General features: G+C 34.1%; 1 protein-coding gene across 2 annotated transcripts in view; it reads left to right on the top strand.

Annotated features, from left to right (window-relative positions):
• Positions 1–24,189, top strand: part of Opa1 (Opa1 mitochondrial dynamin like GTPase) — a 712,584-nt gene that overhangs the window by 120,455 nt on the left and 567,940 nt on the right. The window contains exon 4 of one of the 2 annotated variants that reach the window (XM_090408403.1): positions 16,457–16,501. The exons of the other annotated variant lie outside the window; for it this stretch is intronic. Within the exon in view, the coding sequence (XP_090264529.1) occupies positions 16,457–16,501 (45 nt within the window). The remainder of the gene's footprint in view (positions 1–16,456; positions 16,502–24,189) is intronic. 2 annotated transcript variants of the gene reach the window in all.

The raw sequence follows: 24,189 nt of genomic DNA, 5'->3' as shown, positions 1-24,189 counted from the left end.
GATGTCCATTGACCTCATCAACACTACAGCTTATCTCACAGATGTTCAGCAGGGTTGAGATCAGGTCTCTGTGGAGGCCAGTTAAGTGTTTTGGCATTCATGTCCACAAACCACACAGTTACAGCAACAGTCATATGTCAAGGTGCATTGTTTTGATTGATGAGACAATGGTCAGTTCTGTGGAAACACTACAAAGTAGGAAGCATTGCATTGTCCAGAATGTTTTGATTCCTCTCAGAGTACAATGTTCATGGCTTTACAGAGGTCCAAGGCCAAACCAGGAAAAACAGGAGACCACACCATCACCACCACCTCCGGATTTCAGAGTTGGGGTTATGCCCTCTGAAAAGAGATGTTCACAGTGAATCTGCCACACTTATATCTGTCCATCTGCTCGATAGAAGGTGTAGCATGATTTGTCGCTCCATTACACAGCTTTCCAAGCTTTGCCATCCCCCTGTACATATTCTTTGTATTACTGAAGACAATGCTGCATGTTGGTTCAGATCATGTGCGGCTTGCATATTGTGGTCCTATCATGGAAACCCATGTTTTGAGCCATGGTTTGAATATTTTTTTGTGCAGATTTGTGTTTCAGTCGATGCCCAGAATTCCTCATTCAACATGTTGGCCAACAAATTGTGGTTTTTAGATATTATCCTTTGTAACACCTTATGGTCATGTTCGGTGAGTGTGTTGGGTTGTACACTGCGGTTAGCACTTGCAGTTGATTCCCTGCGCTTCCATCTCAGTTTGGTATCACTGATGGTTGACCTGAGATGGCCCAATTTATCCATGATTTACCAAACAGATAGGCCTGTAACATGGCATCCTATCACAATGGCTCTTTCAAACTCCATCAGTTCCCTTTCTCGCAGCCATTTCACCCTCACACATTTGTACTAACTTGAGAGCTTCATATTCCTCCTGTTTATACCAGCTATAAGCATGTGACTCATTATGTGGCACGAATCACCTTGCCCATGGGAATGTTTGCTGATTTCTTTTCAAGCTGTGTGTGTGTGTGTGTGTGTGTATATATATATATATATATATATATCAGTACTTGAAATACAGAAAAAAAATCCATCAGATACCTGAAATGTGGAAAGCAGTGGGAATAGATAGTATCCAATTAGGAATGTTAAAATAGCTGGTAATAATAAATTTAGTTTAATCCTTTATCCAAGTGTGAGCAAACAAAGTTTGTGCCTGAAAGTATCTTCAGGACTGGGGTAAGGTGGTAGAACACCAGGGCACTCCTTGCAAAGGTGGAGCAAGCTACCAACACCCCTATCTCAGTATCTCCCATAATGCAAAACACATCTCCTTGTGGATATGTCTAATGTTATGCATTATGGGAAAGGCCACAACCAAGACTAGTTTTGACCTTTATTGAGGCAGGCCCAAGTGGAGATACCAGGCAGAACCATTAGCAGGTCATCTCCACCTATAGGAGTTGCCAAATGGTGTGCCACCCTTTTTTAATAAATTACTCTGGATTTAGAGAAAGATGTTGAAAGTTTATTTTTCAAACCAAGTGAAAATTTATTTCTCTAACCAAGTGAAAAATAAACTTTCAACATCTTTCTCTAAATCCAGAGTAATTTATTAAAAAAGGGTGGCACACCATTTGGCAACTCCTATAGGTGGAGATGACCTGCTAATGCTTCTGCCTGGTATCTCCACTTGGGCCTGGCTCCCACTGAAGAGACCTCAATAAAGGTTGAAACTAGTCTGGGTTGTGACCCTTCCCTTAATGCATAACATTAGACATATCTGCAAGGAGTTGTGTTTTGCATTATGGGAGATACTTAGATAGGAGTGTTGGTAGCTTGCTTCACCTTTGCAAGGAGTGCCCTGGTGTTGTACCATCTTACCCCAGTCCTGAAGATACTTTCAGGTGCAAACTGTTTGCTCACACTTGGATAAAGGATTAAACTAAATTTATTATACTCTAACCAAGTGAAAAATAAACTTTCAAATAGCTCATATAAAAGTATTATAGTGGCTCTACAAATCAGCACACATATATTTAGGCTGACCTCTGATGATTTGAGTGAGAAACTTATAGTACTCATCTAAAAGATGCAAACTAAAACGATGTGAAATTGCACTGAATTTTCTCTTTAGCATATTTGTAAAAAAGCCAAGAAAAATTGTGGAAGAGAAACTCAGGAAAGAACAAGATGGATTCAGATCAAATATACTTGTCCTATTCATTTTAAAGTAAATAGTTGAAAAATTATGAGAGTATAACTAGGATCTGTATTTGTTTTGTAGATGTGGAAAAGTTGCATGTCACAAGGTGCCAAAAGAAAAGATGTTTAAAATGCTACCATAATATGGAGGAAATGGAACAATATATAATGCAATAGATCATCTGTATTTAATTTTACACTTAGAAGTGATGGTTTGATGTAAAATCACATACAAAACAATGGTGCATTCTCCATTCTTATTCATCATTTATGTTGATCCCATAATGAAGAAAAGTAGCATCCTAATATCAAAATTGAAGATATGAAACTCTACTCTTTATGCAGATATAACATCTAAGATTAAACAAATAAATCCACTGAAATACTTCAGGATTCCTTAAATAAACTGAATAATTTCTGTAACAAATTAGACATGAAAATCAGTAATAGTGATAAAAACCATAAAAATGGCAGTAACATAGAAAATGTTCAATGGGGAGAAGGATTTACCGTATTTTCAGGTGTATAAGACGCTCCTATGTATAAGACGCACCCAAGAAATTTAATACAATTTTCTGGAAAAAACCTTCTAATCGTTCTAATAATTTTTTCTGTAGGCGAGGTCCAAAATGTCTTTCAGAACATCTTGGAACATAAAACAGGTGCGTATGACTTTGAAAAGAGGAAACAATCTTTACCTTCATTATATAAGACGCACCCCATTTTTAAGATGAATTTTTAAGGTAAAAAAAGTGCATCTTATACACCAGAAAATACAGTAAGTGAATTTTTTTTTTAGTAAAGCCAGAATAGACAATAGGATAAGCACAGGTTGGTGTGTTGTGGATCTAGTGAAAATCAAATATATATGGAATGAGAGAGAAATTAGCCAAAACATTAAACTTGATGGTATGAAAAAAATGTCCCAGAGAAAGATCCATTAGATAGATGATGTTAGAAGTATTCTAGAAGATCAGAATATAAGGTATGTTAATATTGGAGTACCGACAAATAGATTAAATTAGAAGAATTTTTTTTAGTGAAGCCATCTATGAAAATAGACAACAGGATAAGCACAGGTTGGTGTGTTGTGGATCTAGTGAAAATCAAATGTACATGGAATGAGAGAGAAATTAGCAAAAACATTAACCTAGTAGTTTATGAGACACAATTCAAACCACTTTTAATTGGTGGATCTGAGAGTTGGCTAGAAGTAAAGCAGTTGATAGACTAGAGACCACAAATTAAAAGACCACAAATGGAGAAATTGCTGCTGGTAGCTCAGCAGCAATTCCTCCATTCCACTCTGTCATTGGCTTTCTTCTTAATCACCTGGTAGCTCCACAAACCCATGCTTTCTTTGACTTGGTCAACCAAGCATTTCCTTGGTCTGCCTCTTCTTCTTTTCTTCTCTATTTTGCCTTCATTTATTCTTTTCACGTCCATCATGCCGAAGTATATGCCACCTATCCCTTCTAATTTTGGTCAATCTAATTAGACTTCTTGTTTTGCTTATCTCTCTCAAGACTTATTCATTTGATTTTTTTTCTAATCATTTTATTTTGTTCATGCAGCACCAGCACCACATTTCAAATGCCTCCAATCTTCTTACGTCTTCACTGCCTAGAATCGAGGTTTCACATCCATACAGTGCAATGCTCCATATCAATGTCTTTATTAATTTTTTTTTTTTTTTCAGTTGTAGGTTGAGGTTTCCTGTTAAAATGCTTTTCATCTTAGAGAATTGGGCTTTTTGCATCGTTTATTCTTGATCTTATGTCTTCTCTTGTTCTGCTGTCTTCTGTTATTAGGCTTCCTAAGTATTTAAAGCTTTTTACTTGTTTTATTTGTTTCTCGCTGATGTCTATATGCTCTATATTGTTAGGGGTTTTGCCTGTAACAAGGATTTTAGTCTTATTTGTGTTAATTTGCATTTTATATATTTTGAGGTTATTCAGTAATTCTAGTATTGTTTTTAACGTTCTTCTGTTTTCTGCTGCAAGGGCTATGTCATCAGCAAATCTCATACACAGGGGCGTCTCGTGCATAGACACTGCGGAACTGCAGCACCCCCAGTTTTTCTCAATATATAAATATATTTATTAATTTATTTATATTTGCTTGTAATAGTTAATTTTATCATCAGTAATCCTATACGATTCTCTTATTTTGTATAAAAAAAAAAAAAAATCCATCTTGTAGCACTTAGGAGGGCGAAGGACGATAGCAGCACTCTGTTTACCACAGTGTCATATTGATATGCACGCAAGCATTTGTACGTCATAGTGAGATGCGAGCTATTAGCATAATGCGGCACTTTCCGTCGTGCAGTTCCACTGTTGTTTATATGCAGTTTGCACCAGTTGTAGAGTGTTCATAGTCCTTATCGTGTTTACTCTGTCTCTTTAAATATTTGGACATTACAATTAAAGACATAACATTTGTTATAGTTTTTATTTTAGAACATTATTGGGACTATGATAATGGATTTTATTTTTAAGTAATTTTGAATTATACCAAACTGTATAATTTTATCGATAATAAACAATATTTTTTCATTTTTAATTTTTTTAAAAATTTTAACCATAATTTTGATATTTTATCCAAACACACATACACTGTACTTACAGTATATATGTATATTTCGAAAGTTGCAGCACCCCCACGATTTCAAGCCATAACCTGCCACTGCTCATACACATGATTTGCTCACCATTTAACTTTATGCTGCTATTTATTTTATCTTTAGTTTCCTAAATGGCATTTTCAGTATATAAATTAAATAAAAGTGGTTAAAGTATACATCCTTATTTACTCCACTCCTTATATTTATTTTCTCCTTATCATTGATTTGAATCAGTCCATTTTGATTTTTATAAATGTGATAAATTATTTTCCTATCCTTTAAGTCTATGCTGATATTAGTTAGACAATTTAAGAGTATTTGCTGGTTTATTTTATCAAACACTTTCTCTAAATCAAGGAAGCAAATGTAAGTATTTTTACTAAGGTCTATTCTTCTCTCTATTATTGTTCTTAAACAGAGTATTGCCTCTCTTGTTTCTTTATTCTTTCTGAATCCAAATTGGTCTTTATCCAGTAAACAATCTATTTTTGAACAAATTCTATTTTGAATAATTTTTAGCAGAATTTTGCTAACATGTGGGATTAAAACTATTGTTCTAAATTGGCTGCATTTATTAGCATTATTCTTTTTTGGTATTGGTATTATAGCTGATTTCATAAACTCCTTGGGTATTTCTGCTGTATCAAAGATTCATCTTCATGTTGTTTTTCTATGCTAATATCGACATCAAGTTTATCCCTATTATAGAGATTTTCAAGATAATTCTTCCATTCCATTAATATATCCTCAGATTCTATGAGTAATTTTTCCATTTTTGTCTTTGATAGCATTATTTTTGCTATTCTTATTAAATTTGAAAGTCAGTTTGTTAATTTCTTTATAGGCTCTCTCTCTATGTTTTCTTTTTTAAATAATTCATCTGTATTATTACATTTTTCTTCCAGATATTCTTTTTTGGCTTGTCTACATTTTCTTGTAATTTGATTGTTAAGATATTTGTATTTGGACACATCTTCTTTAACAGCATTTTTATATTTTATTCTTTCATCCATAAGGCCAGATATTTCATCTGTTATCCAATGCACCCACAACAATGGGTTTTTCTTTCGTCAAACCATGCCTCTCCACGGATTCCATTGATGGATTGTGCAGGGAAGACAGCAGAAAAACATCTTTTTTTGTCTTTCCAGCATTGTGCAAAGACTTTTCCTCACTGATAAGCTTGGTTTTCACCCTTCGATAGTTTTCCTGATGCCAGATCTGGAGGCATATTTCGCCTTTTTGCATTTATAGTACCATAACTATCAGTATAAGAGAAACGATTGAGAAGAATTGTGGAAGAACAAGCTGGATTCAGGCCAAATAGAGGCTGTCAGGAACAGATCTTCACTTTACGACAAATAGTCGAGAAAGCATGGGAATATAACAAAGATCTGTATTTAAGTTTTGTCGATTTGGAAAAGGCATACGACAAGGTGCCAATAGAGAAACTATTCAGTACGTTACAGTTATATGGTGTCAATGGGGCATTATATCAAGCAATACTTAGTCTTTATATGAGTTGTAAGTCAGCAGTTAGAATTGAAGGAAGTACAGGAAGATGGTTTAATGTTAAATCTGGTGTGAGACAAGGATGCACATTATCCCCTCTGTTATTCATTATCTATATGGATCACATTATGAAGGAAAGTGGTATTAAACATGATATCAAAATTGGAGATGCCAATGTCAGCTCTTTGCTTTATGCGGATGATGTTATACTTCTAAATAAATCCGCTGCAAGTCTGCAAGATTCTCTGACTGAATTGAATAACTGTTGTAATAGATATGGTATGAAGGTCAGCAATAAAAAGACAAAGACAAGGAAAATAGGCAGAATCATCGAAAATGTCAACTGTGTTGTGAAAGGAAAACCTGTGGAACAAGTAAAACATTTCAGCTACTTAATCACGATTTTTAGTGAAGATGGTAAATTCAATATAGAAATAGACATCAAAATCAGCAAAGCTGGTATGGTGGGAAGTCAATTGAATAAATTCATATGGAATAAGAGAGAAATTAGTCAGAACACTAAATTAGTATACAAGACAGAGTTCAAACCAGTTTTAACTTATGGATCTGAGAGCTGGGTCAGAAGTAAAACACTTGACCAAAGACTAGAGACTGCAGATATGAGAGTCCTGAGAAAGATTAGAGGCATGAACAGATGGCATCAATAGCAATATCATATTAAAAATGAGGATATTAGGAAAGAACTTGACATTGTCAGCATCCAGGAATGTGTTAGCAGAGCTAATCTCAGGTGGCATGGTCACTCAAATAGAATGGGAGAGAAAAGATTAGCAAAACAAGTGTTCTCTGCCAGGTTGGCAGGGAAACGACCCAGAGGAAGACCAAGATATAGGTGGATTGATATGGTACAAAGTGCCTTAGTTGATAGAAATATAAGATCTGATAAGGTTGGAGTTTACAAGCTGATTTGGAGGAAATTTTTATAGATAGGAAATTAGTAATGATGTAATTTTTTCATATAGTACTATCATATCCTGTACACCCCTTGAGGGTACATGGCAGGAATTTGATGATGATGATGATCTATCTGTACGATGCTGTAAAAGGAAATCAGCGAGTTCAGGACACGTAGTAATTTTCCATTTTAATGTAATAACCTTTACCAAGTAAAGGGTCTAGTAACTGCATCACTGCACCCATCGACAAGGGGAGATCCAAATATTTATCATGCTCAATTACAGTCTGCTTTCCTGTATAAGGTTTGAAATCCCATAGATACCCACTTTCGGATTCACAAAGCATAAAAAATTTTACCCCATAATTTGCTTTCTTTTGGGGAATATACTGCTTACATTTTAGTCTACCTTTGAATGGCATAAGACTTTCATCGATACTCAAGTCTCTCTCTCAGGAATGTATAGTGATCTACATTTCTGATGGATTTTCATCAGAAAATCATAAATTTTGTTGAGGACGGAAGGATATGTTACCTGATCATATTCCTCATTATTCTGAAAATGCAAATACTTCATGATGAGACTGAATTGTTTTTCAGTCATAACATCATGAAACATTGGCATGTTCAGAATCCAGTCTGTAGACCAATACATTTCGAGAGTGGGCTTTTTCACGATGCCTTGCACAATCAAGAGTGCTATAAATGTAAGGAGCATGTTGATATCTATTGGGCTCCAAAGTTTACTGCGAGAATGCGTACTGTATTCAACTTGCTGATGTTGTTGGCAAGCATAAATGTTAATCTGTTCCACTATGAAGGAAAAAATATCGTCTAAAAATAGACGAAAAGAGCCTAAAATGTTGCTGGAATCAGTCTTCAGTAATTCCCGGCTTATCTATGAATGGAAACAGTGGACAAACTGGTGTACGGTCAGTGACGATCACCCATTTTCTGCACGAAGACATATATGAACTACAGGCAGAATCGCTATCTTCAGAGCTAGAAAGATTTCTCTCCTCATCTGTAAAACAACAGCTGCTGGAAAGGTGAAGGCCCCAACTTTTTTTCATCTCACGAACTTTCCTTTTCTTACCCTGAATGTTACTGCTATAGCTGCATAAGAATAGCAGTAACTATTCCTATGCAGTAACTGCTGCTGCTCTTGCTTGCCATCTCACAAATGAATTGTGTATTGGGTATACATTCTAACATTCCTTTCTGCCCACTAACAAGTTGTAGACTAACGGAGATTACTAATCATCCCCCACTGGCAACCAGATCAAAAGAACATGCCCAGCAGGCAGCACACTAAAGTGCCTCGTGCAAAACTGAATATTTTACAGGCAGAAATTCCTTGTTTTGTTTTTCCATCTTTCTGATTGATTAGTAGACAATCGAAACATATTATTCTGATATTGCATTTGTAGGATGACCGTGTTTTTAAATATTAATTTCCTCTATTACCCAATGTCACATAATTTCCTGATTTATAACAATGAGGAAATAATGTGTATATTTTCTTATTTATAATTTGATAATTTATAATAATCAAAACTTAGTTTCTGTGTCGTAAACTTAAACGTTATGTGGAACAATTACTATGGAAAAATAATGAATTAAATAAAAACTGTACCTGTGATTCACAACAGTTTTTGGGTGTGTGGTAGTGTTGCAGGGGGGGGGGTAAACTATCAAAGTCAAAATAAAATTCAATTCTATTGTGAAAATATGAAATTTCACATTTGATGCGTGCACATATTTTGTATCAGAGAATATATGCAAAAGTATCACTCACTTTAAAATTGGAGAAAAATATATAAACTAACCGTTTATTTCATTTTATAAAGAGCGATTATACAGTGAAACCAATAAAGGTGAAAGTGCAAAGAACAGTAGATTACGATATTTTGAAAAAACTTAGTGATATGATATGACAAACTTAGCACAAAAACATTAAATATTGGTTCTCCAAGGTAATGCAATATTTAAGTAAAGAAAGTATGCAAGGATTTATATTCTGTCCTGGAATTATAAACTGTACAATAAAAAGAGGAAATAAAAATAATTTCTATATTTTTAGTCTGTCTAATATAACTAACAGTTAAGTTTCCCAGCATAAAACAAATAACTGCATTTCTTGTTAAGAAGAACTGAGACTCAGCTTCGCGAGATAATCTGTTTAAGTGTTCTCTACAGCGTGAAGGATTATCGCACCTTCTAAAGGACAGCACAGCCAAATTGCACTTCTCATCCATGTCCTTTCAACAGGTGTATTGAATCATATCCAGATTTAGCTGGACGTATATATACGTCCTGGCCAGTTGGGAGGTTAAGATGTTTTAAGACAAGATATTTAGTTGCTATTGATCACGGAATATAGATGGTAATGAGCAGGAAATGTCTAGGGAAATCAGATTGGCAAGTACAAAGAGAGTGATCATTATGGAGGACTTCAAGAATAGCAGTATAAATGGAGCAGAGGAGACAGTATGCAGTACTAAGGGAACTGAATTTTTGGATTTCTTGAGGTACAACTGTCTTAGTTGGCATGTCATGGTGGGAACAATAAGGTCAAGAGCATAGAATCACAGGATCTGTTTATGATGTTATATATGATGTTATAATTGCCCCCCCACACACACACATAGTTGATGAGCTTCACCATGTAGTCCCGACTTGGAGGATGAATAGGCATGCAGAATTATCAAGACAGAATGAACTTATGTGGAATTATAATGCACCAAGTATTATAAACAGCTTGCAGCAGTATAATGGATGAAAGAATTTGATGGAAAAAAGGTCAGTAGTGCATGGGAGATATTTAAGACAAAATTGTTTGGAAGATTTTGCCTTCTCAGAGTGGAGAGTCACATTGGTGAAGAAGGTAAAGCAATTTTGAATCAAATGGGTGAGTAGAGAAATTAAAGAGGAATTGCTTTGTTTTCCTTAATGAAAAACATTATGGAAGACATACAAAAAGAGAGGTGAACAGTTGCACAATGAACACTTTCTGTATACATTTGGTTATCAAATATAGATGGATCCATAATATCCTCCATCTTGATATAATAACATTATCATTTATTGAAATTATCTATTATTGTCTATATTAAAAATACAGCATCAAAATCAGAAAAAAATATTGCACTTATTTTTGAGAGTAGTATATGTCTAGTTTCTTCATAAATATTTCCAACTTCTGAAAAAATACTCTTTCAAGGAATAAGCTAGTGACGAGAAATTTTCTGAGAAATTGTACTGTGGAATTCATACTTACTATTAATGGTATTAACAATACAAATGAACTATTTTATCAAAGTCGATGTTTATTAACTTATATTTTGCTGAATTTCAAATCATCATCTTCAGAGCACAATGCAGCATATATATATATATGTGCCAGTGAGTAAGTGAAGCAAAAAAAAGAAGTATTACAGCTATGTGGGAGTTGATCTTAAGATAACAGTCTCCCAGATTTTTGGCAAATTGTTGCAACCATATTTGTTCAGGCAGATGAATCAGGTTGGGAGACTTCTTCATAGCCATGACTGACTCTAAAAATAATCTTTCTGAAAAATGATGACTTTTAAAAAGCACATTAATTTTCTTCCAACTAATAATGTGGAGGAGTATCCAAAGTGTGGTCTGCTAGTCCTGACTTGCCATAATAATGGTGGCAAATGTATTTTTTATGTTCTCCAAGGCAGATGTTAACAGATATTCCTGTTTGCCCATAGTAGGCCAAGTCAGTCACAAGGAACTTCATAGACTTCAGGATATGCTAGATGATGAAGTTTATCCTTAGTCGAGCAGATCAGTGTTGCCAATTTAACATGAGGTTTGAATGTGTGCATTGGCCATGTTTTATTAGTACTTTTGGCTATCTTTTCTGATGTGCTTCTGACGTAGGGAATAGAAATAGTAATGTTTTGTTCCTGTGCATTAGAGGAGAGAGAAGTAATGAGCTATGTAGTATTTTATTTATATTGTTGCCATTGGGCAAGAAAGTTCTGTGGAAAGAGCTGTATCATTAGAACAAATGGCTCTGACTCTGCATGTAAGATTTGAAGGACTGCTGTAAATTTACAGCAGTCCTTCAAGAAATATTTAACAATATAAACAGGACAAACTTTGTTATAAAAATTAATAACAGAAACTTAACATACCTAAGATATGCAGATGATATAATTTTTGCAAACACACCAGAAGACCAATATCATGAAAATAGAAAAGTTGGCCTAAAAATAAACAGAGAAAAAACTAAAATCATGTTTAATCGTTTTGTAACACCAAAAAACATAATAATAGGACACAATTTCTTGTAAAGAGTCTCTTCATATACATATTTAGGTCACCTCATTTATCTGAACTGTGGACTCCAAAAGGAAATAAATAGAAGAGTTCAACTTGCCTGTAGTGCATTCAGAAAATTGAAAAGCATTTTTCAAAATGATGTCCCACTCTGTTTAAAAAGGAAGACATTTAACTAGTGTATACTTCCAGTCTTCACATATGGTTGTGAAACTTGGTCTCTAACAAAAGCACTGACAAATAAACTAGCAACAACTCAAAGAAAAATGGAGAGGCTGATGCTAGGCATCAGATTAAAAGATAAGAAGCGAAACACCTGGATAAGAAGCCAGACTCGTATCACTGGCATCATTCTTCACCATAAGCGACTAAAATGGAAATGGGCTGAACATCTATTCAGAAGAAAGATGAGTGATGGACCACCAACTAATGAACTGGATTCCAAAAGAAGAGAAACAAGGCCGAGGACATCCTAAAAGAAGGTGGAGTGATGATGATGATGATGAATTGTCAAATTTTGTTGGGAAAAATTGGTCAACCATTGCCAAGAACAGAGAAAGGTGGAAGGAGCTGGAAGAGGCCTTCATCCAGCAGTGGACAGAAAATGGCTGAAAAGAACAACAACAATTATGGTTGCTTCAGTTTGCTAAAAATTTGAGAGACTGTTATCTTAAATTAGTAGCTGTAATAATTCTTCTTTTTTACAACATTAGTGGGTGCTAAATTAGGACTACGTCTTTTACAATTTGAATTGTTTCATTTACTCACTGTTACGTATACATGCTGTGTTGTGCTCTGAAGATACTGATTTGAAATTCAGCGAAATATAAGTAAGTTAATACACATCATTTTATATAAAATGATTCGTTTGTATTGTTAATACTCTTAGAAATAGGTTATTAATAACCTACAACACCTAAGCTTGTCTGTTAGACTGTACTGTGGAATAAGTTTATTCATTAACCTTGGAAATTCTTTTGAATGATTTCACCAGATAAGGGGAGACTTTTCTTGATTGGTTGCATTTGTTTTGACTCATGTAACAGTTTGACATGAGTCATAACATTTGTTATGACTCATGTCTTCTTTGGCTTGGCAAATACCAAATCTTTCTACTGATTCAGCCAAAGCCGAATATCTGACAAATATACTGAAGCAAAACTGAATATTCGATTTGAGGTCATCTGTTTTAGATGATAGTATTGGGAGATGGTCTGATATAATATCTCTTCTTCACTCTTATTCAGCATCTATATGGATCGTATTATGTGGGTATTAATTTTACATTAAATCTTATATCAAAATCAGAGATATCCAACTTGTCTCTTTATTTTTGTTTATATTGTACTCCTAAGTAAGCCTAATACAAAAAGTTCTTCATGTTTTTTAATTAAACAATAACTGTTGTAACTAGTTTGATATGAAGATCAGCAATTAAAAGACAAACTATGGAATAAATCGATTAGAACATGGAAAAAAAAAAAAACTTGCACTCTCAATGAAGAAAAACTTATAACAGTAAATATTTCTGCTAATTTAGACCCATTTCTTAGTGAAGATGAAAGACTTCAAAATAATGAATGGAATAAACAAAGCTGATGTACTGGAGGGCCATTTCAATAAAATTTATATGGAATTAAGAGAGAAACCAGGCCAGCCTGGTTGGCCAAGTGGTTAACGTATCCACTCTCCAGCCAAAAGGCTGCAGGTTCGAATTCCGACATGGGCATGTTTGTGATTGTCCATGAAAATACTAGTGGTGGCAGTGGGCAGTAGATGGCATTAGTGTAGATGATGCGGTTTGCTATAGTTGGTGGAGACAGAGAGTTGTAGAGTAGGTGCCCTCCCTTGATGAGGCTTTGTACTTCTTAGAGGTGCTGCATAGTAATAGAAATTAGACAGAACACTAAAATAGCAGTATACAATACAGTTTCAAACCAGTTTTAGCTTATCGATCTGAGATTTGGGTTAGAACAATGAAAGTGTTGGTTAAAGACTATAAACAACATATATGAGAGTTCTGATAGCAGGACCTTGAACAAACAGCATGAATTGTAGAATCATGTTAAAAGTGAAGTTATTAGTGAGAAATTTGACATTAGCATTGAAGAATATGTTAGTAGTGGAGTGGGGAATGCTTTCAAAACAAATGTATATCAGAATGATAGAAAAACAGACATTGAAGGATGATCAATTTGGCAGGGGGGGAATACTTTATGTGAAGCTAGTGATAATGCAGACATAATTATATAGTCCATGTAGTATCTTCTATTCCCCACAAATGTAGGTATTGGTAAGAGGATACTATAATGTTTCTCTTTTCTTAAACTTATTATTGACTGACAGAGCATTTGCTATGCTTCTTACAATCCTTTCTACTTACTACAGTTAAAGCAAAAAAAAAAAAAAAAATCTAGTCCTCATTCCCTTGCTAACCACATTTATACAACTTTCATTGGTCATCTTCATGTTCTCTTTCCTCCAGTTGCATGTATTGAAAAATTTCTTCAGCATCTTTCAGGTTTAATGCCACTTTCCTTTGTATCATGATGCAAATAGATGATGATTAAATGACTATATGTGTAATGTATAATGATGAGTATACCATCACATCATAGTGAACAACTGATAAATATTTATGTAAATTGATGAAAATGCTTTTTGTATTGCACTTTATTATGCAGCCATGCACTCCTGTATTAAAAGAGTTGTTGCTTAGTGAATTGTCATATGGCAAGCAAGAGAAAGAATAATTATGGCAGGTTGACACTGGTGGATAGTCATGGCAGCAGAATAACAGCTACAAAGGATATAGTGGAATTATTGAATGGGCCCTTTATCAGCATATATCATATTGATTTAAATGATTCCATGCAATATATAGAAGGGAGGCAAGTAATAGGAGAATTGGAAGTGAAAGAATCAGAGGTAAGTAGGCTGTGGGAATAGGATGATATATCACCATGTATTCTTAAAGAATATGCGCCACAGTTGGCTATGCCCTTGACCTGATTATTTAATGAAAGTCTTGCAGTGGGTAGGGTTCCTAAGAAGTGGAAAGGAGGCAAAATAGTACCACTCCACAAGCATGGTTCTAGAACAAAAGTCTCCAGTTATAGACCAGTCTCTATAATCACAGTTGTGGTCAAGGTGTTGGAGAGATTGGTTAGGTATAGAATACAGGATTGGGTTGAAGGACATAGCATTCTTTATGATGGTTAGCATGGATTTTTGAAGGGTAGGTCCTGTTTTAGCAATTTACTTGCATTTTATGATAAGTTAACAAGTGTGTTAGATAACGGAGAATTATGTACAGTGATATTCTTGGACTTTGCAAACACATTTGATAGATTACCACATAAGTTGATGTACAAGCTGCAGTAGATTAGGAGGGCAACCCAATGGTGTGCTCCAGGGTTCTGTTCTATGCTGTTCCCATGCTGTTTAACTTGTATGTAAATGATATATCATGTGGACTGACTGGGGATCTTCAGTTGTTTGCTGATGATGCAAAGTTGGGAAGAATTATAAGTAGCACTGCTGATGTTAATTCCTTTCAGGAAGATTTGAATAACTTTTGAATTGACTTGGACAAAGGAGTGAGGTTGTAGTTTTAATATCAATAAATGCAAGGTGTTGCATTTTAGAGTACTGAAATATAAAGCTGTGTACTATATCGATGGTGCCATAGTGCAGGAAGTGGATGAGATTAGAGATTTGGGAGTGATGGTTGACAGTAGACTGAATTTTAGAGGGGATATTGCTAGTGTTGCAAAGGTGGCACATCATAGTGCTGCTATGATAAGAAGTACTCTAATATATAGGAATAAGGAAGTGGTTGTGCCACTGTATAAAGCACTGGTCAGATCACACTTGGACTTGTGTGCTCAGATCTGGTCACCTGGTTTTCCATGTGATGTGGAGACTTTGAAGAGGGTCCAGAAACGAGTGACTAAAACAATATCAGGACTTTGGACTGCTGGCTGTGGAGAAGGGTTGAAAAAATATGGATTGCAGAGTTTGGTGGATAGGAGAAAAAGAGGTGATATAATAGAGACGTTCAAGTTAGTGAGAGGATTTTATCTGATTAATCTAGATGAGATTATAAAAAGAGTAGAAGGTGAGAGAGGAAAAACCAGTGGTCATCCTTGAAAGTTATATATGAGTGTGGTGAAGAAGGATGTGAGGAGTAGATTTTTTTTGTTTACATGGAGAATTGTTAGCGAATGGAATGTGTTGTTAATGCAAAGAGTGTTAAGGATTTTAAGATTTGATATAAATATGTTGTCAGTCGAATGAACCTCCCATGATGAATCTGCCGACTCCATGAAGGGTGTAATAATAGTAATAATAACCTACTCTAAAAGATTCATTTAGCAACTTAAATGTTTTTTGTCATATCCTTTTTTTTTTTCCTTACTGTTAACTAAATTTTTATAATAGTAATAATAACCTACTCTAAAAGATTCATTTAGCAAGTTAAATGATTTTTGTCATATCCTTTTTTTTTTTTCCTTACTGTTAACTAAATTTTGCATGCCACGAATCTTCACTCTATCCTCATAAGGAGCACAAATCAGCCATCATTTTGGTCACTTGCTTTTGGATTCTCTCCACCACTTCATCTCAAAGAACCCAGGCAACCAAATTTGTGCATGACAATCCAGATATAATCATCTCAAAGGTTTTTAACATCCTAATTCCTGCTTGTCGTTACATTTAATATTCAAGTGATTCTTTGAGCTTTTTATATTTATTATATCATTATAATATATAATATATTTTATATATAAATAATATATATATAAATTTATTATATATTATATATATTTATTTATCACATTTCTTTAATGCAGACTTGTTCTTTTTCTTTTCTTTAATTATTAGGTTACCTCGCTGCACAAGAAGCACATCATATTATTCCTATGTTAGGTGCGTTAATTTTCTTTGTAATTTTCTGCCACTCTTAACATTTTCTTTTTTTATTGATTTATCTCCCTAATACATCATCCCCCTCCCACACACACACAAGAAGTTGAGGTAACAAAACCTAAAACACAACAGTGATTCAAAAAAATTATAAGTCGCTATTAAAATCTAGTTTTAATGACTACTGGTCTTGATGACTGTGCATCATCATAACATTACTGTGCCATGGAGGACGAGGTCTTTTCAGAATGGAAGACGTTATTCAAATTAAGTGGATGCAAAATGCAAAGTATCAGCAGTATTCAGTTAGTAGATGTGAAAAATTCAAAAAAAAAAAAAAAAATCCACCATCATCAAATTCATGATATACACCTCAAGGGATGTACAGAATATGATATACCCTATGGTGTAAACCCTCAAAGGGCATACAGGATATGATAGTACTACATGAAAAATTACATCGTTACTAACTTCCTATCTACAATTTTCCTCCAAATCAGTCTGTTACCTGTCAAGACTCCAACATTATCAGATCTTATATTTATATCAGTTAGTCTTTATTTGAGTTGTAAGTCAGCAGTTAGAATTGAAAGAAGTACAGGAAGATGGTTTAATGTTAAATCTGGTGTGAGACAAGGATGTACATTATCCCCTCTGTTATTCATTATCTATATGGATCACATTATGAAGGAATGTGGTATTAAACCTGATATCAAAATTTGAGATGTTAAAGTCAGCTCTTTGCTTTATGCGGATGATGTTATACTTCTAAATAAATCCGCTACAAGTCTGCAAGATTCTCTGACTAAATTGAATAGCTGTTGTAATAGATATGGTATGAAGGTCAGCAATAAAAAGACAAAGACGATGAAAATAGGCAGAATCATTGAAAATGTCAACTGTGTTGTGAAATGAGAACCTGTGGAACAAGTAAAACATTTCAGCTATTTAGGGACGATTTTTCCTGAAGATGGTAAATTAAATATAGAAATAGACAACAGAATCAGCAAAGCTGGTATGGTGGGAAGTCAATTGAATAAATTCATATGGAATAAGAAAGAAATTAGTCGGAACACTAAATTAGCTGTATACAAGACAGTGTTCAAACCAGTTCTAACTTATGAATCTGAGAGCTGGGTCAGAAGTAAAACACTTGACCAAAGACTAGAGACCACAGATATGAGAGTTCTCAGAAAGATTATAAGCGTGAACAGATGGCATCAATGGCAATATCATATTAAAAACGAGGATATTAGGAAAGAACTTGACATTGTCAGCATCCAGGAATGCGTTAGCAGAGCTAATCTCAGGTGGTATGGTCACTTAAACAGAATGGGCAAGGAAAGATTAGCAAAACAAGTGTTCTCTGCCAGGTTGGCAGGGAAACGACCCAGAGGAAGACCAAGATATAGGTGGATTGATACAGTACAAATTGCCTTAGATGATAGAAATATAAGATCTGATAATGTTGGAGTCTTGACAAGTAACAGACTGATTTGGAAGAAAATTGTAGATAGGAAATTGATAATGATGTAATTTTTTTCATGTAGTACTATCATATCCTGTACACCCCTTGAGTGTACATGGCAGGAATTTGATGATGATGAATATTTATATCACATCAGATCTTCACTTTACGACAAATAGTCAAGAAATCATGGGACTATAACAGAGATCTGTATTTAATTTTTGTCGATCTGGAAAAGGCATATGACAATGTGCCAAGAGAGAAGCTATTCAATACGCTACAGTTGTATGGTGTCAATGGGGCATTATATCAAGCAATACTTAGTCTTTATTTGAGTTCTAAATCAGCAGTTAGGATTGAAGGAAGTGCAGGAAGATGGTTTAATGTTAAATGTGGTGTGAGACAAGGATGTACATTATCCCCTCTGTTATTCATTATCTATATGGATCATATTATGAAGGAAAGTGGTATTAAACTTGATATCAAAATTGGAGATGTTAATATCAGCTCTTTGCTTTATGCAGATGATGTTATACTTCTAAATATATCTGTTACAAGTCTGCAAGATTCCTTGACTAAATTGAATAACTGTTGTAATAGATATGGTATGAAGGTCAGCAATAAAAAAAAAATATAATGAAAATATGCAGAATCATTGAAAATGTCAACTGTGTTGTGAATAGAGAACCTGTGGAACAGGTAAAACATTTCACCTACTTAGGCACGATTAGTGTAGATGGTAAATTAAATATGGATTTAGACAAACAGAATCAACAAAGCTGGTATGGTAGGAAGTCAATTGAATAAATTCATATGGAATAAGAGAGAAATTAGTCAGAGCACTAAATTAGCTGTATACAAGAGTGTGTTCAAACCAATTTTAATTTATGGATCTGAGAGCTGGGTCAGAAGTAAAGCACTTAACCAAAGACTAGAGACTGCAAATATGAGGGTCCTAAGAAAGATTAGAGGTGTGAACAGATGGCATCAATGGCAGTATCATATTAAAAACAAGGATATTAGGAAAGAACTTGACATTGTCAAGTTCTTTCCTAATGTGAGACGAGCTTTGCCCAGCAGAGTGCAGAATATGATTGTATGTGACAAGCGAAGTGATTTCCACGTGGACACAACTGACCGAAGCAGTAAAGTATCTAATAGTAAAGAATGGACAAAGGGGACACGGTAACCTCATGCGGCGGTGGTAATGTACAGAATTTTCTTATTTTATTAACAATTAGCATTAGAGGAAAAGGGTGAATGAATTTCTAGTTGGAAGAAAATTGGACAGTTGCCTAGAGAACGTTTTGAATGACTTATATGTATTGTAACTTGTTAGTTCCACTGGACTGGTAATCGGAGGACTTAAGTTCTTGTGTGAGACCTAATCAATGTGGTGGGGTCTGTTGGCATTTGGAGTTAAAATTGTAAACTTGTATTTTCCTATGATAAGTGTGTTTTAGTTGACCAGAGGATATGAGTTATATGTTCTCTAACTAATTGTAAATTCCTATGCCTCTCTATAAACCTTACTATATTTCTTCTATAATCTACTCTTTCCCCTTCAATATACCCTATTCTTCCTATGGGTTTAAATTCGGAGGAAGGCTAGTTCAGAAGCCTTAAGGTCGCAACCCTACCACTGAACTATTCCATCGTCAGGCTAGTCCCCTGACATGGAGAACATAATCCTACTTGTCAGCTGACAGAAAAAGATAATCGGATTGAATCTGTGGGAAACGACCCTGGAATGGAAAAGGGAAAACGAAAATGGAAACGACAAAATATAATACACATAGCAAACTGGAATGTAAGAGGAATAGCATATAAAGAAATAAAATTAGACCAGTTATTAAATGAAAGAAATTTTAAAATAGCAGTAATCTCTGAAACAAAAAAGAAATTAAAAGGAACTATGAGAACTGAAAATTTTAATGTGATATACAGTGGAGTCGACACAGACTAAAGAGCACAAGCAGGAGTCATGATTTGGATTCATAACTCCCTTTCAAAACAGTTAAAACATTATAAATTATGGAATGAAAGAATATTAGAAGCTAGAATAAAAATAGATAGAGGCTATTTAACAATAATTGGTTTATATGCCCCAGAAGAAGGAAGAGAACAGGATAATATTGATTTTTATAATCAGCTACAAAACATATATAATAAAATAAATAAAAATGATTACATAACTTTAGCAGGAGACTTAAATGCAAGAATTGGAAACACGAAAATTAATAATAATATAGGAATACATGGAGAACATACTCTAAACAGAAATGGTAAAAAATTGATTGACTTTGTAGTTTATAATAACCTAAAAATAACGAATTCCTTCTATAAACATAAAGACATACATAAATATACTTGGGCAGCAAGAGGATGGAAATCAATATTAGATTACTTCATATTAAATGAAAAGGCATCAAAATTTTCACTAGATGTTAAAGTTCACAGAGGATATGAAATAAGCAGTGACCCATTTCCTTGTTAAAATAAAATTAAGATTACCACCTAAATGGCTACAAGTAACAAGAACAGAAAGAAAAATTGAAACATTTGTTTATAAAACTAGACTATTGAATGACACAAATGTACAATGGCTATATGAACAAAGAATTAACTAGTATCTAGATAAAATAAAACAAAATGAAGAAATAGAAATAGAATGGCTTAATATAAAAACGATACTAAATGCAACAGCAAATGAAAGCTTAGGAAAGACCAAAAAATTCAGTAAAAGAAAAAAACTGAAGATCTGGGATGATACAATCAAAGAAATAATCAAAAAGAACAAAGAAGCCTATCACAAATGGTTAAGCAGTAAAAGATTAGAAGATGAAATAGAATATAAAAGAATAAAAGCCATAGCTAAAAGAGAAGTCAGAAAAAGACATAGAGAATCATGGAATAAATTTGTTTCTAATTTAGAACATGATTTATATAAAATAAGACCCAATGTATATAAGATTTTGAAACACCTAAATGCAAATACCAAAGAAAACATAAAATTAAATACTGAATTGAAATTAGAAGAATTTCTAAATTACTACACAGAACTGTGGACAGACAAATATTTTAAAAAAGACAACTGGCAAACAATTAACGAAAATGAAAAGGAAATAACTGAAGAAGAATTAGAAATCAGCCTGAAAGAAACAAGAAATGGAAAATCACCTGGAGAAGATAAGCTAGGTTCAGAACTATATAAATACGCAGGAACAAGATTCAAAGAAAGACTCTTATTATTTTTAAATAAAATTTACTCAACTGGTATCCCTCCAATAGAATGGAAAAAAGCAATTGTGCTTCCTATCTTTAAGAAAGGTAATAGAGATGACCCTAAAAACTATAGAGGTATCAGTATACTAAATTCCTGTTACAAAATATATAGCAGAATCTTAAATAACAAACTAATGAAATATTCCGAAAACTTTATTCTAGAGGTATGGAATGGATTTAGAAAAGTACGATCATGTATAGACCCAGCCTTTTGCCTAAAATTAATAATAGAGAAAAGAAGAGAATATAATTTAGAAACACATATTGCATTTATTGACTTTGAAAAAGCATTTGACAGAGTTAAAAGAAACATATTATTTAACATATTAAAAGAAAGACAAATACCAAATAATATCCTAAAAGCTATCACAAGTATATATGAAAATAATCAAATACAAATAAGATTAAATCACGAGCTATCATATACAAGAGAGATAAACCAAGGGGTCCGACAGGGATGTCCCCTCTCAGCAACTCTTTTTAATATCTACTTAAATGAAATAATAATAAAATGGAATAAAAATTTACATCAAGGAATTAAACTTTCACCTAAAGTTAACTTAAACACTCTTCTCTTTGCAGAAGACCAAATAATAATTACAAATTCTGAAGATAACTTACAGAAAGCTATTTTAAAAGAATTAAACCAAGAACCAGTAATAGAAAAAATTAAAAAATATAAACATAAATGGATGGAACACGTTCAAAGAATGAAAACAGAAAGATTACCAAAACAAGCCTTAAAGTACAAGCCATTAGGAAAATGAAAACCAGGACGTCCTCTTAAACGATTCAATGATGACTTCTAAGGCCCGAACAGGCCATGCTAGGCCTAAATCCTTGATACGTATGATAATGATGATGACTTGACATTGTCAGCATCCAGGAATGCATTAGCAGAGCTAATCTCTGGTGGTATGGTCACTTAAACAGAATGGCCAAGGAAAGATTAGCAAAAGAAGTGTTCTCTATGTTGTCAGGAAATTGACCCAGAGGAAGACCAAGGTATAGATGGAGTGATATGGTACAAAGTGCCTTAGATGAGAGAAATATAAGATCTGATAATGTTGGAATCTTGACAAGTAACAGACTGATTTATTGTAGATAGGAAAATTGTAGATAGGGAGTTAGTAATGATGTAAATTTTTCATGTAGTACTATCATATGTTGTACATCCCTTGAGGGTACATGGCAGGAATTTGATGATAATGATGATGATGATATTTATATCTTCTAAGGCACTTTTTACTGTATCAGGCCACCTATATCATGGTCTTCCTTTGGGTCTTTTTTCTACCAACCTGGCAGTGAACACTTGTTTTGCTAATCTTTCCTCTCTCATTCTGTTAAAATGACCATAGCACCTGAGATTAGCTCTGCTAACGCATTCCTGGATGCTGACAATGTCATATTCTTTTCTAATATCCTAGTTTTTAATATGATATTGCCATTGATGCCATCTGCTCATGCCCCTAATCTTTCTCAGGACTCTCATATCTGCAGTCTCTAGTCTTTAGTCAAGTGTTTTACGTCTGACTCAGCTTTCAGATCCAAAAGTTAAAATTGGTTTGAATGCTGTCTTGTATACAACTAATTTAGTGTTTTGACTAATTTCTCTCTTATTCCATATGAATTCATTCAGTTGACTTCCTACCATGCAGCTTTGATTCTGTTGTCTGTTTCCATATTTAATTTACCATCTTCATTCAAAATTATACCTAAGTAGCTGAAATGTTTTACTTGTTCTATAGGTTCTCCACTTACAATGCAGTTGATATTTTCATTTCTTCTGCCTATTTTCATTGTCTTTGTCTTGTTATTGCTGACCTTCATACCATATCTATTTCAACAGTTCAGTCAGCTAATCTTGCAGACTTCTGTGGATTTATTTAGAAGTATAACATCATCTGCCTAAAGCAAAGATGATGAGATCTTCAATTTTGATAATCAGGTTTAATACCACTCTCCTTCATAATGTGATCCATATAGATAATGAATAACAGAGGGGATAATGTACATCCTTGTCTGACACCAGATTTAACATTAAACAATCTTCCTGTACTTCCTTGAATTCTAACTGCTGACTTACAACTCAAATAAAGACTAAGTATTACTTGATATAATGTCCCATTGACACCATATAACTGTAGCATTTCAAATAACTTCTCTCTTGCCACCTTGTCATATGCCTTTTCCAAATCTACAAAACTTAAATAGAGATCTTTGTTATATTCCCATGATTTCTCAACTATCTGTCATAAAGTGAAAATCTAATCCTGACAGCCTCTATTTGGCTTGAATCCAGCTTGTTCTTCATCAAGCTTCTCTTCCACCATCCTTCTCAACCGTTTCTCAAGTATTCTTGCATATATCTTACCAGGAACACTCAGTAGAGAAATACCTCTGTAATTCTCACATTCAGTTTTATTTCCCTTTTTATATATGGGTACTATGAGAGCTCTACTCCAATCATCTGGAATTCATCCCTTCCCTTTGTCCAGGCCTTCTGAACAAATGCAGTGCAGACACTGTAAGACAAACCTCCATACTTAAGCATTTCTGGTCGAATATCATCTACTCCTGCTGCCTTTCCACATTTCAGACTTTTCATGGCTTTTTCTACTTCAAGTATGGATATGTATTCCTGACTTCATGCCTGGTCAGTGTTTTTTTATCAATGTGCTGTCATCACTGCTTGTTTCTTGTAGCAATTTTTTGAAGTTATTACTCCATACTGCAAGGATATCTTTTTCTCCAATTTTCATATCAACTTAATTATCTCTAATTACTTTTACAGCACCTTTTCCTACATTTTTGATCTTCTTCAACAACCTCCAGAGTATCTTGCCACCTTCCTGATATTTATTTTCTTTGTTTTTACCAAAGTCCTCCCATGACTTTTGTTTAGGCTAGTTTTTCACAGTGTTTAGCTTTCTTA

The sequence above is a fragment of the Typopeltis vanoorti genome, chromosome 18, assembly GCF_054136105.1.
Source record: "Typopeltis vanoorti isolate ZY-2024b chromosome 18, IOZ_Tvanoo_1.0, whole genome shotgun sequence".
Taxonomy (NCBI): domain Eukaryota; kingdom Metazoa; phylum Arthropoda; class Arachnida; order Uropygi; family Thelyphonidae; genus Typopeltis; species Typopeltis vanoorti.
The sequence above is the reverse complement of the archived record's forward strand: the minus strand, read 5'-3'. Positions and strand labels throughout refer to the sequence as shown.